Below are 19283 nucleotides of genomic sequence, written 5' to 3'. Positions count from 1 at the left end.
ATTGAAGGGCTCTGCCTCCAGTCAGTTTGTTCTGTTGCGTTACCACTGATCTTTAAGCAACCAGAAACAGGGGAGTAAGAAAGTATTTGGTAAATAACATAAAGTAATGAATAGTTAGGAAGTAAATTTAATTATTTGCTTGGTTTGAACACATACCAATTTAGATCTTGTATGGTCTTTTTATAATTATCCCAACCATCAGTATGCTGTAGTTGCCAGTTTATTGGATGTTTACAACTAACTTTGACTAACTGGGAGTTGGTTAGCTCAGCTGGATGGGCGGCTGGTTCATGGTGCAGAGTGATGCCAACAGCGCAGGTTCCTATCCTGGCTGAGGTTATCCATGAAGGCCTTGCATTCTCAATCTTGCCCCTCGCCTGAGGTGTGGTGACCCTTGGGTTAAACTGCCCCCAGTCAGCTCTCTCTCTCAAAAGGGGAGAGCAGCCTAAGGTCGTTGGGGACTATAGCGGCTTTCATTTTTGTTTCATAACTAATATATTCTGAAAATGCAAAATATAATTACATTAAACTATACAAAATTGAACTATAATGCAGAATACAAATCAACCTCTGACGCAGATCACACCAAAAATATGCAACCTCTTCTTCCATTTTTTGTCAGCATGTCTGTACCTAGAGCATTGTCAACTGGATTGCCTCAAACACATTCAAATGTAGCAATCTAGTTGTGTTTTAATCAAAAGAAGCATGTACAGATGTGGAGTGGCTTAGAACATTATCTGAATTCTGAGATTAGATTACATCTTGAAATCACTTCCTGAGATTTTTAAAAGCCTTAAAAGTAATCGTCAAATGCATCAATTTTTCTGTTTTTCTTTTTTGTTGTTGCATGCAACGGCTGATTATTATCTGCACTCGTCCATACACTGCATAGTGGACATTCACAGTATAAAGCCAAGAAATAGGATTTTCAAAAAATATTACAACACAGAAAAAAGTTGACAAAGGATCACCTGGACTCAACGTTAGCTCTTTCTCTCCCCCCAGATGCTGCCACACTTGCTGAGATTTTACAGCATTTTCTTTTTGGTTTTTCCTTATGCCGCCTTGGGTTCTTTTGCCAGTCACCTCAAATTTGCGGTCTCTACTTATCAACTTTTCTACCATTGGAAACAGTTTCCCTTTATGTATTCTGTGTAAACCCTTCCTGATTTGAAATTCTTCTATCAAATTTCATCTTGGCCTCTGTACTTGGGCAACAAATTCAGCGTCTCCAATTTATGCATTTAATATAATTTGCAACTAATATTGTAGCTAATCACCATATTAGAATTGTGATGCACTGCAATTACTTTAATTTCCTATTTTTCATTAGGTCTTCCTTTTAAAATGTTCTATCCTTTTTAGAACATTTATCAAATTTTCTGCCATTTATTTCCCTTTATTCTCCTTTGAGCTTTGTTTTAGCCATCACTCATTCGAACTGTGCTTAATTGTACAATTGGCATGCCCCCTCTCCCCACTGTTGTTCATGCTAGCTATAGAGTCGTTGGCAATTGCTCTGCGAGCCTCATGGGGCTGGTCTGGGGTGGGGGGGGTGGGCGTGGAGGGGGAGGGACATGGAGCACAGAGTCTCGCTGTATGCAGACGACCTGCTTCTGTATGTATCGGGCCCAATAGAGGGGATGGAAGAAATCATGAGGATTCTGGGGGAATTTGGCCGGTTTTCGGGGTATAAGCTAAATATGGGGAAAAGTGAGATGTTTGCGGTCCAGTCGAGGGGACAGGAGAGGCGACTGGGGGAGATGCCGTTTAGATCAGTAGGGGGAAGCTTTAGGTACCTAGGCATTCAGGTGGCACGGGAATGGGACCGGCTGCATTAATTAAATCTGGCCCGACTAGTAGACCAAATGAAGGACGATTTTCGGAGATGGGACGCGCTTCCGTTGTCACTGGCTGGGAGGGTGCAGACGGTGAAGATGACGGTCCTCCCGAGATTCCTGCTTGTATTTCAGTGTCTCCCCATCTTTATTCCGCGGTCCTTTTTTAAACGGGTCAACAAAGTGATCACTGGCTTCATTTGGGTGGGCAGGAACCCCGCGAGTAAGGAGGGTAATGCTTGAGCGGAATCGGGGAGAGGGCGGGCTGGCGCTGCCAAGTTTTAGTAACTATTACTGGGTGGCGAATATAGCCATCATCAGGTAGTGGGTGGTGGGGGAGGGGTCAGCATGGGAGCGCATGGAGGTGGCTTCATGCAAGGGCACCAGTCTGAGGGCATTGGTAACTGCGCTTCTGCTGTTCCCGCTGGCATGGTACTCCACCAGCCCCATGGTGGTGGCGGCCCTGAGAGTCTGGGGGCAATGGAGGAGACATGTGGGAGCAGAGGGAGCATCGGTCTGGTCCCCAATCTGTAATGATCACCGGCTTGCCCCGGGAAGTATGGATGGGGGGGTTCCGGATATGGTGGAGAGCAGGGATTGAGAAGATGGAGGATATGGTTATAGAGGGAAGCTTTCCGAGTACAAGGGGCGCTGGGGGAGAAGTTTTGGTTGGTGAGGTGAAACAAATTCAGGTATCTGCAGGTGCGGGACTTCCTACTTAAACAGGTGTCAACCTTCCCGCTCCTACCGCTAAGGGGGATTCAGTACAGGGTAGTTTCCAGAGGGTGGGTAGAAGAAGGGAGCGTCTCTGACATTACAAGGAACTTATGGGGTCAGGGGAGACCCAGATCGAGGAGCTGAAGCGCAAGTGGGAGGAGGAGCTGGGAGGAGAGATAGAGGATGGTCTACGGGCGGACGCGTTGAGTAGAGTCAACGCGTCCGCAACATGTGCCAGGCTGAGTCTGATACAATTCAAGGTCGTTCGTCGGGCTCACATGACAGTGGCCCGGATGAGCTGATTCTTTGGGGTGGAAGACAGGTGTGCAAAATGTGCGGGACGACCAGCGAACCATGTCCACATGTTCTGGACATGTCCGAAGCTTAGGGGATTTTGGCAGGAATTTGCAGATGTCATGTCCATGGTGTTAAAAACAAGGGTGGTGCTGAGTCCAGAGGTGGCGATTTTCGGGGTGTCGGAAGATCCGGGAATCCATGAGGAGAAAGAGGCAGACGTTCTAGCCTTTGCTTCCCTGGTAGCTGGGAAACAGATTCTATTAGCTTGGAGGGACACATAGCCCCCGAAATCTGAGACCTGGCTATCGGACATGGCTAGCTTTCTCTGTTTGGAGAAAATCAAGTTCGCTTTGAGAGGGTCACTGTTAGGGTTCGCCCGGAGGTGGCAACCGTTCGTCGACTTCTTCGCGGAAAATTAATCGTCAGCAGAAGGGGGGGGGGGGGTTAGTTTAGCTTCGAGTAGGGGGTTAATAAAGGTGGGACCTGTAAGGAAGGGAGACTGCTTTTGAACTATGTTTATAGTTTCATGTACATTGTTTATTTTGTTGTTGTTACAATACCAAAAATACCTCCATAAAATGTTTATTAAAAGAAAAAATTGTATAACGGCACAAGGTCTTAATTTTAACTAACAGAATATTTACAATAATAAAGATACACTTCATATTCTAAAACTGTTATAGCTGTGAGCTAGAATTTCATAACTGGTCAGCTGCCTAAAGCTTTTTTAGCCACTTGGCTGTAAGCAGCCTGCTGAATGATCTGATGCTTTTCTGTTTTTGCATGGTGGCCAGTACAAGTGTGAACTGTTGAACTCCTCAAAATATATCACAGATAAGCTAAAATATTTACTTCTGTGATAGCACCATGTGTTTTTAAGTGTCGTGTATATAAGATTACTTTGCCTCTGTAGTGAGGGCCCTGGTGATCAGCAAGGGAACACAAATTTAATAAGTATAATAATGGGACGTATTTGCAGAGAGTACGATCGCAAGGAATATGTGCTTTATTGATTCAAACTGAATGATATTCTTATAATTTATTTAATTTGTTTCTCTGCAAATTCATTAAAATATTTTACATTTGAATTCACACTTAATTTTTGTTGGCACATGTGGTTCATGAGAACTAATACTGCTTGGGTTTCTTTTTTTCCTGACGTCCAGTAGATATTTCTGCTGTGCCTGTAGCCCGTGGTACCCCTCTATATGGGCAGCCTGCTTGGTGGGGTGAAGATGATGCAGATGATGAAAATTCAAGCAAACAAGATCCCAAGCCCAGGCGTGTGAAGATGGAAAGCAGTGCTAGAGGAGGTGGGGACCCAAGTGGTGAGCCTCTGCAGTACTAACTTGTCAGCAACTATTTATAGAACAGTGACAGAACATATATTTTGGTTGCTTTTATAGAAGATATGCTATTCGTAAAATAATTGCAACTGAGCTATTGTCTGTAGACTTCCTGAAGGATGTTCAGCAATTGTAATGATGTCAGACATGATGCATCCACCAACAACAGTTCAAGGAAAGAAATTTGGTGTGAGAATTTTCAACTCGTTTCCACAGATGCTGCCAGAACTGAGTTTGCAGCACTATCAATTTTAACCTCCGTGTTGCACTGTTAATTTCTCCTTCACTGTTACATGTATTCCTCCTCCCACCACACATGCTTACATCATCAGTACAAAATAAAACTTTGGGAAAAGGTTTTTGTATTTGTTTTGTTTCCCTTCCACAAATGTTTGGCTACCATTGGAGCCACCCATTTGAAATAAAGGATTCATGCGAGGAATTATTGGAGCCAATCTGTAATGTAGCCTGTTAGACCATAAGATATAGGAGCAGAATTAGGCCATTCTGGCTGATATGTTTTTCATCCCCATTCTCCTGCCTTCTCCCCATAACCCCTGAACCTCTTATTAATCAAGAACCTATCTATCTCTGTCTTAAACACACTCGGCGATTTGGCCTCCACAACCTCAGCGGCAATGAGCTCCACAGATTCACCACCCTCAGCCTGAAGAAATTCCTCCTCATCTGTTTTAAAGGATCATGCCTTCAATCTGAGGCTGTACCCTCAGGTTCTAGTTTCTCCTACTAGTGGAAACATCTTCTCCACGTCCATTCTATCTCCATATTCTGTAAGTTTCAATAAGATCGCCCCCTTCGTAATCCTTCTAAACTCCATCAAGTACAGATCTAGAGTCCTTAATCGCTCTCATAAAGGAAGTCCTTCATTCCCGGATCATTTTTGTGAACCTTCTATGGACCCTCTCCAAGGCCAGCATATACTTCCTTAGATACGGGGCCCAAAACTGCTCAAAATATTCCAAACGGGATCTGACCTGAGCCTTATACAGTCTCAGAAGTACATGCCTGCTCTTGTATTTTAGCCCTCGCGACATGAATGCGAACATTGCATTTGCCTTCCTAACTGCCGACTGAACCTACATGTTAACCTTATGAAAATCCTGAACTAAGACTCCTAATCCCTTTGTACTTCAGATTTCTGAACCGTTTCCCCATTTAGAAAATAGTCAGTGCCTCCATTCTTCCTACCGAAGTGCATAACCTCACACTTTTCCACATTATATTCCATCTGTGACTTCTTTGCCCACTCTCTTAGCCTGCCCAAGACCTGCAGCCTCCCTGCTTCCTCAACACTACCTGTCCCTCTACATATTTTTGTATCATCTGCAAAATTAGCAACAATGCACTCAGTTCCTTCTTCCCAATCGTTAATTTATATCATAAATAGTTGTGGCCCCAAAGCTGACCCCTGTGGAACACTACTCGCCACTAGCTAGCATCCTGGAAAAAAAAAACCTTTATCCCTGTTGCGGGAGCTTCACCGGTAGTTATTCAACTTTAGTGTCTTTCACTCCTCGACTGACCGGACGACACTTGGGGTGTGATCCAGTGGCCACATTGCGCTCGAGCAAGACCACAACGCGGCCGACGAATCACAGAGAGGCCTCTGCGGGCCCCCTGGCAGCTTCTGCACCTCTCAGAATCTACCTAAGTCCCACAAGGTGTCGGAATTGGCATTCTGCCCAAAAGTGGAGGGACAAAATGGCGCTCACTAAAGTAGGTTTGAAACCTACTTAAGATTTACCGATCTGGGATTTACCGGCCTCTGCAAGGAGGCTGCAGCGGGGCGCTGATCAGTACTGGTCCACAAGAATCAGTACGGGTCCATCGTGCAAGGGTGCCATGGTGGCACTGCCAAGGGCCACGGCCCTAGGGAGGCCATGTCCATGAAAGGAGGCGGGAGAGGGGGTTTGAAGGGTGGGGCTGTGCAGGACAAGGAAGTAGGGGCCTCTGGGGGCATGACAGGTGGGGGTCCTGTAAGGGTGGCTTGGGGGTGGTCTGAAGAGGGGGAGGCCCAGGGACTCCACAGCAGGGTGTCCTAATTTTTTTTTTGGGGGGGGGCGGGATGACATTTCCCATGGGTGGGGGTGTGTGGGCAACGAACAAGCCCACTTAGATTACAAAGTGCCGGGCCAATCTCTCAGTTCAGATTCCCAGTGCTGAAAATACATTTCTTAGTGGTGGCTAAATCGGTGAGAAACTCCCTAGGGCCCAAACAAATTGTCACTGGATAGCAGTGGGGAACTTGCCAGCAGAGTCGAATGGTAAACTCCCTGACAATCCCGCCATAAATGAACTTAGACATTTTTTCATTGAATTTTACCCTCAGAGTTAGAGTTAAGAGTTTCAGCTCATGAACTACCTTATTCAAGCTATAGCAGTGGAGCTCAGCTAACACTAGATGGCTTGCCAGCTCCCCGAGCACAGAAAATACAGGTCAATCATGCTTTTCTCTCTCATCTCGAGTAATTAACATACCACAATCAAAATAATACATTTGTTTAGAAATTACCTATGCCCATTCACAACTACCAACTAGTATTACATGATACATTACATATGAGTATAATTAACAATCATAATCCAAGCACGTATATATTATAATATCACCATGCAAGTGTTCTTACAGATTTAAAATATGCATTATCTGTGGTGTCCCTTACTCCCATCCTTTTGTCCAGTGTTTGTAAGGTTCACAGGAGCACGATCAATTGAATGTCTGTGTGCAAGCTGTGTGACTATGTCCTTGCTTTAATTTTAAAACGTCCTTGAGTCTTATCTGTTGTTGTGTTGTGGCAATAGACTTCTGCCAGCTTATTCTGTCTGGGGGGATTCAAGCTTCTCGAGCAGCGCATGTGAGCGCTTAGGTTTTATTTTAAAGACTATATAGGTTTTATACATAAACTGGTATGATTTGATTTATTAACCCTATCAATCACCAATCCTCTATCCATGTCAATACCTTGCACTGAACACCATGAGCTCTTATTTAATTTAGCAGCCTCCTGTATGGCACCTTCTGAAAATCCAAATAGATCACGTCCACTGGCTCTCCTTTGTGTAACCTCCTCGTTATCTCCTCAAAGAATTCAAACAAATTTGTCAGGCATGACCTCCTCTTGACAAACCCATGCTGACCCAGTCCTATTTTACCATGCACTTCCAAGTACTCCGCAATCTCATCCTTAATAATATACCAACGACTGCCCCCGCCCCCAACACGGGTGTTACATTTGCCATTTTCCAGTCCTCTGGGACCCTCCCTGACCCTGGTGATTCCTGAAAGATCACCACCAATGCCTCGACAATCTCCTCCACTATCTCCTTCAGAACCCTGGGGTCAGATCCGGGTGATTTATAAACCTTCAGACTTTTCAGCTTCCCCAGCACCTTCTCAGCCACTATACTCGCCTCTGCCCCCTGACTCTCCTGAAGCTCTGGTATGCCACAGGTGCCTTACAGCTTGTAGACTGATACAAAATACCTATTCAGTTCCTCTGCCATTTCTTTGTTCCCTATTGCTACTTCTCCAGTCTCATTTTCTTGTGGTCATAGTCCATTCTTGCCTCTCTTTGCTTTTTATATGTCAAAAGAAACTCATGCAATCTTCTTTATATTGCTAGCTTACTCTCATATTTCACCTTCTTTCCCCCCTTATTGCTTTTTAATTGCCCTCTACTTGCATTTAAAGGCTTCCCAATCCTCTGCCTTCCCATTAATCCTCGCCACATTTTATGCTTTTTCTTTTGCTTGTATGCTGTCCCTGACTTCTCTTGTCAACCATGGTTGCCTCTGTTTCTTCCTCCTTGGAATTAATTTCTGTTGTGCCTCCCAAAAACTCTTGCCATTGCTGTTCCACCATCTTCCCTGCTCGGCTCCCCTGCCATCAACTCCGGCCAGCTCCTCCCTCATGTCTTTGTAGTTACCCTTATTTAATTGTAATTGTTACGTCTGATTCCAGCTTCTCCCTCTCAAACTGCAGGATAAATTCTATCATATTGAGGTCACTGCCCTCGAAGAGTACCTTCACCTTAAGTTCCCTAATCAGGTCTGCCTCATTACACCACCAAATCTTGAATTGCCTGTTCCCTAGTAGGCTCTACCATAAGCTGCTCCAAAAAAACATCTCTAAGACATTCCGCAAATTCCTTTTCTTGGGATCTGCTAACATCCTGATTTTCCCAGTCCACCTGCACATTGAAGTCCCCCATGATTATTGTAATATTGACTTTCTTATACGCCTTTTCTATCTCCTGATTTATTTTCTGCCCACATTCTGACTACTGCTAGGGGGCCTGTACATAACTCCCATCAGGGTCTTTTTTCCTTTGCGATTCCTCACCTCTAGCCACACAGATTCTACACCTTCTGACCTATATCGCTTTTTGCTATCAATTTAAGTTAATTTCTTACTAACAATGCAACCCCGCCCTCCTCTGCCCATCTGCCTGTCCTTTACATAGGACACACATCCTTGGATATTTAGATCCCAGCCCTGATCCCCTTGCAGCTATGCCTCTGTGATGCCCACAGCATCGTATCCACCAATTTCGATGTGCGCAACAAGCTCATTTACCTTGTTTTGTATACTGCGCGCATTTAGGTACAACACTTTCTCAGTCCTGCGTTGTCCCTTTTTTGCTGTGCTTGAAAGTTAGATTCCTGCCACTTTCTATACTACTACTAATAATAATCTTTATTGTAACAAGTAGGCTTACATTAACTGCAATGAAGTTAATGTGAAAAGCCCCTAGTTGCCACATTGTGGCGCCTATTCGGGTACACGGAGGAAGAATTCAGAATCTCCAACTGATCGAACAGCACGTCTTTCGGGACTTGTGGGAGGAAACCGAAACACCTAGAGAAAACCCACGCAGAATCGAACCTCGGACCCTGGAGCTGTGAAGCAACAGTGGTGCCGCCCAAGGCCATTTGGCTGATGGGGCCTGTGTTGACTCTTACAAAGCGCAGTTGGTCCTATATCCCTGCTTTCTGTCTTTAACCCTGTAACTTCCTTATCCTCCAGCACACCTTTTTAAAATTATGTATGCTATCAACTCCTCAGTGTGGCTGAGGGATTTTATGGAATTTTTATAATTTCGAGAAAGTTAAGTACACAGTGAGTGGGGGTTCTATCGGAGGTGGCAGCTGTTTATTCTGTAAGGAGTTAGTCACCGTTAGTTATTAGGTGGGGGGAGGGGGTTCAGGGGGTTTGTTTATTATTTTGTGTTATTGTTTATGTATAGAATTTTGAAAAATGTGAATAAAAATTTGTATTCTTTTCAATGTATGCGATCAGCTTTTCAGGTTAACCGTCTGTTAGGTTACTCTCTTCTGTTACGTTGTTCTGGAAACTTTACTAACCTTTTTCTGAGGCCTCGGTCCCTTTAACTCGTTTAAAGTCCTCATCATTAACCTGACTTCCACCTTCCCCTTTAATTTTCCATACAAATGAGGCCCCCCCCACACCCAACTATTTGCTATGTTACAAGATTAGGTTGCTATATTATGATAGCTTCTAATTGATGCAAGAGAGTTTATTTTAAATTACATTTCATTAATATAAAGTGGAATTTGGATGTTTCTTGTATTTGGTTTTGTATTTAGACAATCGACAAGAAATTTAATGACTGAAAACTGAAGAAAGCTGCATGGGCACAATTCCACTGTAAACTAGAGAATTGGATTTGTGTTTTTAAATTGTACATCAGCTATTACTCTTCACTCAAATCTTGAATGGTATTAGTGTTGTCACTTCTGATTCTCCTTTGGGAAATGATACAGCTATGAAATAAATGCTATTGTATGAAATATTTAAATCTAGCAGATTTTTTTGACTTTAGCCCTCACGAAAGAGTGAATTTCACTATCCTAATGTTTTTTCAGAAGATGCCAAGAAAGTCAGTAAGCCTGAAGATGATGGCAAAGACTTGGGAGAGGAAATAATTTATCCATTCTGTAGAGAGCCAAGTTATTTTGAAATCCCTACTAAAGAATTTCATCAGTCTGCTCTTACAATGGAAAATTCAATTCATGAAATTCCTACAAAGGATACAGAAGCCTCTCGTGCAGTCGTTCAAGGACATGCTTCGTTTACTATTGAATTTGATGATCATACTCCAGGCAAAGTGACAATCAAAGATCATGTCACCAAATTCACTCCTGACCAGCGTCACAAGCAGAAAAGGTCTCCTCCGGCCACCAAAGAGCTTTCTGGACTCCAGGCTGCAATGAAAGCAGCAGAAAGTAAAGTGGCTGATTGGTTGGCACAAAATGATCCACCCAGAATGAGACGGGAATCAATGGATGATGATTGCAAAAGCATAAAAAGCGACCTCACAGTTCAGATGAGACGATTGAAAGGTAAAGTTCTTAGTAGTTATCAAAAATGTTTGTGCAGCTTTTTGCAAAGGTTGCCTGTTAATTTTGGTGTCTGATTTGACCACCTACCCTCATGGAACCTGACTGGGCTAGCACATAAAGTGCTATTGGTCCTCACTCCCCTCTTCTAAAACTGCCAACCATCATCCTGGAGAGCTAAAATAACCCCAACTTCTATCTCCACCATCTGTCGCACTAAGCCCCTTTCTCATATCCCCTCGGCAATTGCCTTATCAAATCACAAATGTGAAACTCATGGACTTCTTTCTCACTGAAATGAGACCATCCATTTAGTGGTCTCCAAACTCTTAATCTTTCCAAAGCTAGAATTATAACACTGCTTTGTCCCTAACCTAGATTACAAATTATGTCCTCTGTGATTGGTGCTCTTCCCGTCTATATCCTCTTACTCGGTCTTCTTTGGTAGGAGTGACTGCAGCATCTCCTTCCAACATTGTTCTTCCATTGAACAGTTCAATGGGACAGTCCTTATTTGAATCCAGTCTTAGCTGTTCAGTCAAAGCAAAATATTTTCTGAAATGGCTTTTCTTTCCATCTCTGCACAATTAACTCTTGAGTTCATCAAAGTTCTAAACTTGTTGCTTTCCTCCCCTTCCTCGACATGTTGACCGTTGGTAACACTATTGAAAGAGATGGGGTGAATGTCGACGTGCATAATAACTGCACTCCGCTCAATATCTCCAACAGCTACCTCACTGCATCCACTTTATTGTCAACTGTTTATCTGACATTACGTTTTGGATGAATCATAGTTTCCTCCAATTAAACACCAGGAAGACAGCCATCGTTTTTTGTCCTGCCACAAACGCCATATCCCTGCAGCCACCCCCCACCCCCACCCCCCACCCCAACCCCGGCCATTGATCCCATCGCTTTCCCAACCACAGTCTCAAATTGAATCAGACTGTTTGCAGCCTCGGCATTCTACTTGATGCCAAACTGAACCTCCAGTCATGTACCTTCACTACCACCAAAGCCCATGTCCATTGGTTGTTGAAACATTGAAAAATTCTTTGTAATAGTTGAGTGCTGAAAAGGCAGAGTTCTCTTGTCTGACCTCTCCTCTTTAATCTGGTGAAAACTTCATCTCGCCTGAAACACGCACATTTATCCTATCCAATGCCAAACCACTGTGCATACTGATTTCCCTAGGCTGCAGCCTCCGAAGTTAAAATTGTTTTAATTCCTCCATGGCCTGCCTTCTCCCCATCTTTTTAACTTTTTCCAGCTATACAGCAACTCCAAACTCTTTGTTCCTTAACTCTTCCTTTTGTGCATTCGCCTTATAGTAGCTCCAATATTGGAGGCTGTGCCTTCATTATAAAAAAAACTCATAGGTCTAGAATTCCTGTCCCTAAACCAACTTCCTCCTTTCCAGATCCAATTTATTATCCCAAGATTTTTTTCTCCCTCTTGATGAATTCTTCTCTGACATCCATTTTCGGCTGATTATGTCCCTCAGCAGCACTTTGGGCAGCACGGTAGCATTGTGGATAGCACAAATGCTTCACAGCTCCAGGGTCCCAGGTTCGATTCCGGCTTGGGTCACTGTCTGTGCGGAGTCTGCACATCCTCCCCGTGTGTGCGTGGGTTTCCTCCAGGTGCTCCGGTTTCCTCCCACAGTCCAAAGATGTGCGGGTTAGGTGGATTGGCCATGCTAAATTGCCCATAGTGTCCAAAATTGCCCTTAGTGCCCTTAGTGTTGGGTGGGGTTACTGGATTATGGGGATAGGGTGGAGGTGTGGACCTTGGGTAGGGTGCTCTTTCCAAGAGCCGGTGCAGACTCGATGGGCCGAATGGCCTCCTTCTGCACTGTAAATTCTATGACATTTGTTAAGAACTTGCAACAGTTTTCTAAATTGAAAGCATTATTTAAATGCAAGGTATTTAATTTTGAAGAACTGATTTATTGCGTCCTCAAGTGTGAATTTTGAAAGGACTACTAAGTCCTCCAGCGAATGGATGCGATTCATTTTATTTTATTTATCAAACATCGTTCCTTTACATGCGCATCCATTAAGTGATTACTACTAACTGGTGCAGTTAATCTAGTGTATTAATTAATTTAAATATGTTCGGTTTCTATATAAGAACACCAAGTAATCTGATTCAGACCAAATGTGGCATTTTTAATATATATTGTTATTACAGTTTTACAAATAACGCAACAGACTCTCAAAACTGGTACAGTACAGCATAAATGCAGAAAAAGATAGTCCGCTTAATTATTAAACTTGGTGCCTCCAATTATACAATTAAAAAAAGAAAGAACAGATAAGCTAGAAGATTGGGAAGAAGAGGATAATGCCATGAAAACATGGTAATGTGATGCACACCATCACATGTAGCAAGTTGATAACAGGTTACGTAACTTATGGAAAACCTTGCAGGAGCAAGTCCGACATTGTGGAACCTATAAATTTGAGATGGAATCCCATACTTTTCTGGATGCATCCGATTTTGAACGGAGTATGCAGGTTGGGAACTTCATTGAGATACATTCCATGATAATTTTATGCCAATTCTGAATTGAAGGATATTTATCGTCAATCTGGGAGCAAAGGATGTTCTTCTGTGCCGCAAAGTTAGGATATTATAAGCCTTTTTTCATTACTGTCAATAATTCTCCTATCTAGGAGGCCCAGAATTCCGAACAAAGGATAACATTCTACGGCCATATCAAATATCTTCTCAAAGTACACCAGACCAATATTATTTAATTTTGACTCAGGACCACACACTGTATATAGTCTCCCTCGGCTATCTTGCAATTTTGGCACAAAAGTAAGTAACATCGCCATAGTCCCAGATGGCCATAGGCTGCTTTCTCTTCTGAGGGGGAGAGCTGGCTGGTGGTGGTTTAACCTGAGTATCATCGCACCTCAGACGAGGGGCAAGGTTGAGAAAGAAGGGCCTTCATGGATAACCTTATCCAGTACGAGAATTGAATCCACGCTGTTGGCTTTGCTCTGCATCATAAAGCAGCTGTCCAGCCAACTGAGCTAATCCCATTCTGATATTTTGGCACAGTGAGGATACAAAAGGGTTAAACCTGTGTCTCAAGCTTGGTGTGATATGCAGATTATACACTTTCAACTGAGTCGCCTTCATTCTGTTACACTGAATTTTTATTGGCATTTTGCCATATATTACCCCAGGTCCCCTCATCAATGCTGACTGCAAAGTCTTTATCCCAAGACCGCACTGTTTATTTATTTATTTTTAATAATTTTTATTAAGGTTTTCACAGAATATCAATGCTCCCTATCCCTTTGGTCAGATCCTCCAGCCCAATTGGAGCCCCCAATCCCGCCACCAGTCCCTCCTCCACCTTCGGAAACCTCAATTGGTCCAGAAAGCGGCCCATCCCTCCCTCTTCCAGTGGGGGCTCGGACCGATAATTCCTCGTAAAAGTCCCTGAAGACCCCATTGCTGCCAACCCCACTCCGCACCACACTCCCTCCCCTGTCCTTAACTCCCCCGATCTCCCTAGCTGCGTCCCGCTTCCGGAGCTGATGCGCCAGCATCTGGCTTGCCGTTTCCCCATACTCCTAAATTGCCCCCTGGGCCTTCCTCCACTGCACCTCCGCCTTCCTGGTGGTCATCAGGTCGAATTCGGCCTGGAGGCTGCGCCTCTTCCTCAACAGTCCTTCCTCAGGCACCTCCACATACCTCCTGTCTACCCTCACCATGTCCCCCACCAGCCTCTCCCTCTCCCTCTGCTCCCTCCTCTCCTTGTGGGCCCTAATGGAGATCAGCTCTCCCCTAACCACCACCTTCAGCGCCTCCCATACCATCCCCACTCGGACCTCCCCGTTATCGTTGGCCTCCAGGTACCTCTTTATGCTTCCTCGGACCCGCTCACTCACCTCCTCGTCCGCCAGCAGCCCCACCTCCAAATGCCACAACGGACGCTGGTGTCTCTTCTTCCCCCCCCCCCCCACACACACACACACATACACACCACCAGCTCTAAGTTCACCCAATGCGGGGCATGATCCGAAATGGCTATCGCCGAGTACTCCGTATCCTCTACTCTCGCTATCAGTGCCCTGCTCAAAATTAAAAAGTTGATCCGGGAGTAAGCCTTATGGACATGTGAGGAGAATGAGAATTCCCTGGCCCCCGGCCTTGCAAATCTCCAAGGGTCCACCCCTCCCATCTGGTCCATAAACCCCCTCCGCATCTTAGCCGCCGCCGGCGGTCCTAGACCTAGAGCGATCCAGTGCCGGATCCAACACCGTGTTAAAGTCTCCCCCATTATCAGTCCCCCCACTTCCATATCTGGGATCCGACCCAACATGCGCCGCATAAAACTGGCATCGTCCCAGTTCGGGGCATACACATTGACCAGTACCACCCTCTCTCCCTGCAGCTTACCACTAACCATTACGTACCTACCGCCATTGTCTGCCACAATGCTCGACGCCTCGAACGACACCTTCTTTATATACTCACACAGGATCTAGAACATAGTGTCATATAACTTGCTGATTAATTGCATAGGTTCTGTAGGGATCAGGATTTTTTCCACCAGAGAGACAGAAGCATCATGATGCATTGTTGTCTTGTTAAGGATAAAGTCTTTTAAGTTGCAGATATTTGAAAACTGAGAATATGGGTATCAAATTATTGGCATCGCTGCTCAAAGGATGACTTGGAAGTGCCACTAAACATGCCACTCAGCCTACAAAAACCTCTAACCCTTCAGATATTGAATCCATGGTCCATAAGACCAAGTGTAAAACCTGGGTTTCCCGGAATGGGAGAGAGAGCTGAAGTTAATTTTGATCTCCCTTCCTTCCAGCTGATGGACCACTCCATGAGAGTGTTTATAATAATAGGATTTTCATACTTGACAGACCCTTGAAATCCCTGTACAACAGGGCCTGTAAGGAGCATACAAACTGACTTGCTTTAGCGACTAGCCAAATGTAGGAGGGGTCCTTTCTGATCCATTCCAATATGAATCTGAGATGAGAGGCTAATTGATACATTTTAATATTCAGCACCCCTAACCTCCCATTTTGAGCTAAATCTGCCCACAACGTAAATAATAGTGGGGACACAAATATCCAGCTTGGATACAAATGGCAGCACGACTATAGTGTAATCTCAGGTTCCCCAGCTTTGCATTTCTCGGCGGCAAACCATTAGCTGGTGGCAGGATTCTCTACTCCCGCCACTTGCCAATGGGATTTCCCATTGAAGCTGTTAATGTTTGGTTGGCTCTTAATTTGGCTCTGTTTAATCACGTTTGCTCAAGAGTCGGCAGGTATCTTTCGACACTGCCACAAGGTTCAGAACCAAATACTGATCAATGACTCGATACACCAGTTAGTAAGTTCAAAAGCAATGCTCATTTATTTACACACAGTCAAATCTACTCATGCATAAACTCTACAAACTAAACTACCACTATTACTCAAGCCTATACTTCGCTTCGGGTGCCCACTCAGTCAGAGGAACAATGGCCGTTGCTCGGTTCTGAGGCTACTGGGTTGAACTATTTACAGGGTAGCAACTAGGAGCGTCTATCTCGTAGCGTGCATTGACTTGGAACTTACTTGGTCTTCTGTAGCTGCTAGGCTGGTCTCTCTCTTCGATGAGAGCCAAAGCCAAAGGAGGAAGTGTCTCCCTTGGGGAATATCTTTTATGCTAAAAAGGGCTTAGCGTGCTTTTGGGCGGGCCTTGAACTTGGCCTCAACTAATTGGGTCTTTCCCAATCAGTCATATCGATCTTCCTCCAATAGAGGGGTGGTCCCCTGATCGCTGGACGTGTCCTGATGACTGTTAGTCTGCTTTGTCTTAGCTTCTTCTGGCGCCGGGGAGTCTGTCTTAACGTTGTGTATCTAAATGTTTCCCTTTTGTCCCGGAGATGGCTCATTAGTATGTAGATTGCTTGGCAGTTTCTGTCCTGTCTGAGAGTTTAAGGTTCTAATCAACAGACAGAGCTTGCACCTGCTTGTTTCTTAGTATTGTCCAATTTTCCCTGCATTCTTTGCAAGTGTCCATTTTGTAATCGGGACGTGGCCATCCCAGATGGCTACACTCCCTCCTTGTGATCCTCAACGCGAAGCGTGAAGGATCACGCTACTACGTCGTCATCATACGGGGGCACCCATACTTAGGCTCTACACTGTCCTATTCTATGCAACATAATTTTACCTAAACCATTTTAAATACATTCATTATCATAAAACTCTACGGGGCGCTATGACATTAATACATGCATTACAGAAAAATAAAAAAACTGGAACCTCTAACTATTCTCAATAAGCTCTCCTCATGTCAAACAATCCGAAAATACAAACAATCCAAAAATAATCTATACATCTTAAACTGTACAAAATAGCAGCACACAAATTTCTCTGGCCTGGCAGTCAGACACAGAGGTTTACATTCTTTATTCCATAGAATACATGAAGAAAATGGATGCACTTTAATCCGTCCCAATGGGTTCAGGGGCCTGGTGAAATCTGAAAATGGGGGACCTAAACCTGTATACCGGGGTGCGAGAGCGATATGCTCTCTTTCACCATTTCCTGACTCTAAATGTTTGCACGACACTGCAAAGTATCGCCAGCACTAAGAGTGCTTCGACTACATATGAGAGTGAGTATCAGGTGATAAACTTATCACACCAGGTCGGGGTATTGCTAGCTGTCGCGGGGCTAGTTATCTCGGGGTTCCGTGTATTGCAGGGGTGAGAATCATTTACGGTTTGTGTGGTAGGGGTCAGGGGGGGTAGCGTCCACGCCCAACTGAAGGGATCCCGCTAAGATCCATGTGAACACGAAGGCTGTCTTCATTTTTGTCAGTCTTCTTCTTTGTCTTCCTCTGGGGTTCCTGGGTTTCTGGAGTTCTGTGAACACAAGCATAATTTCTGTTATTATCTTGCTTAAGATCTCGTATGTCTGTCTGTCTGTCCTTTATTGCCAAATTCCCTTTATAATTGGTCACCATCTGTGACTCCCTCTTTTTTTTTTTTTAAAAACCGAATATTTGGACTAGACATCTAAGAAAAATACTGCGGTACTGCGAGCCATCTCGCAGCCTGTGTGATTTACCATCTCTGTGTTTGAGGATGTAAATAGCATAGGGGAGCAACCTAAGGGTTGCCAAAACCAAACAAAAGAATTTGAACGTAAAGAGCCAAAATGGGGTGCGCATGGGCCGCGACGGCTAAGAAATGGGTGGAATCCCCGGGTAGGACGGTGCTGATCAATGCTGTTTGTGCTCTACCCGAGTGTAGCTGACCAGAGGGGAGGGGAGGGGGGGGGGGGGGGGGGGGGGGGGGTCCTCAGGCAGGGCGGGGTCCAATGCCGTTTCTCCACTGCCTGAGCAACCGGCAAGAACGGGTAGAAATGTGGTCGTCGTGGGGGGCTGCCTCTCGAATTAGGAGAGCAACTATGAGTCGTGTTCTGTCGACAAACTAGTTCCTCTGATCATTCAACAAACATGGTGCAGGTTCCATCAGAAAGGACACCGTATCTCTCCATCGGTTCGTTTTTTCTCCATCATCTTAAGGGGGAGGGTGAGCAGCCAGAAGTCGTGGTGCACATTGGTACCAACGACATAGGTAGGAAAAGGGGTGTGGAGGTAATAAACAAGTTTAGGGAGTTAGGCTGGAAGTTAAAAGCCAGGACAGACAGACAGTTGTCATCTCTGGTTTGTTGCCGGTGCCACGTGATAGCGAGGCTAGGAATAGGGAGAGAGTGCAGTTGAACACGTGGCTGCAGGAATGGTGTAGGAGGGAGGGCTTCAGGTATTTGGATAATTGGAGCGCATTCTGGGGAAGGTGGGACCTGTACAAGCAGGACGGGTTGCATCTGAACCAGAGGGGCACCAATATCCTGGGAGGGAGGTTTTCTAGTACTCTTCGGGAGGGTTTAAACTAATTTGGCAGGGGAATGGGAATCGGATTTGTAGTCCAGCAACTAAGGTAGCCGATATTCAGGACGCCAAAGCGTGTAATGAGGCAGTGGGGAAGGGAACACTGACAAAGGAGAGTACTTGCAGGCACGGAGATGGGTTGAAGTGTGTATACTTCAACGCAAGAAGCAGCAGGAATAAGGTGGGTGAACTTAAGGCATGGATCGGTACTTGGGCCTATGATGTGGTGGCCATCACGGAAACTTGGATAGAAGAGGGACAGAAATGGTTGTTGGAGGTCCCTGGTTATAGATGTTTCAATAAGATTAGGGAGGGTGGTAAAAGAGGTGGGGGGGGTGGCATTATTAATTAGAGATAGTATAACAGCTGCAGAAAGGCAGTTCGAGGAGTATCACCCTATTGAGGTAGTATGGGTGAAGTCAGAAATAGGAAAGGAGCAGTCACCTTGTTAGGAGTTTTCTATAGGCCCCCCCAATAGTAGCAGAGATGTGGAGGAACAGATTGGGAAACAGATTTTGGAAAGGTGCAGAGGTCATTGGGTAGTAGTCATGGGCGACTTTAACTTCCCAAATATTGAGTGGAAACTCTTTAGATCAAATAGTTTGGATGGGGTGGTGTTTGTGCAGTGTGTCCAGGAAGCTTTTCTAACACAGTATGTAGATTGTCCGACCAGAGGAGGGGCAATATTGGATTTAGTACTGGGTAATGAACCAGGGCAAGTGATAGATTTGTTAGTGGGGGAGCATTTTGGAGATGGTGACCA

General features: G+C 44.8%; 1 protein-coding gene across 16 annotated transcripts in view; it reads left to right on the top strand.

The window, feature by feature from the left end:
* cep170aa (centrosomal protein 170Aa) overlaps positions 1 to 19283 on the top strand; it is a 257407-nt gene that overhangs the window by 42832 nt on the left and 195292 nt on the right. For 13 of the 16 annotated variants that reach the window (XM_072512604.1, XM_072512598.1, XM_072512607.1 and 10 more), the window contains 2 exons: positions 4022 to 4183; positions 10109 to 10585. In XM_072512604.1, the coding sequence (XP_072368705.1) occupies positions 4022 to 4183; positions 10109 to 10585 (639 nt within the window). The remainder of the gene's footprint in view (positions 1 to 4021; positions 4184 to 10108; positions 10586 to 19283) is intronic. The other 3 variants (XM_072512520.1, XM_072512536.1, XM_072512590.1) reach the window with 3 other exon arrangements.

This window comes from Scyliorhinus torazame, chromosome 1 (assembly GCF_047496885.1).
Source record: "Scyliorhinus torazame isolate Kashiwa2021f chromosome 1, sScyTor2.1, whole genome shotgun sequence".
Lineage (NCBI taxonomy): Eukaryota > Metazoa > Chordata > Chondrichthyes > Carcharhiniformes > Scyliorhinidae > Scyliorhinus > Scyliorhinus torazame.
The sequence above is the reverse complement of the archived record's forward strand: the minus strand, read 5'-3'. Positions and strand labels throughout refer to the sequence as shown.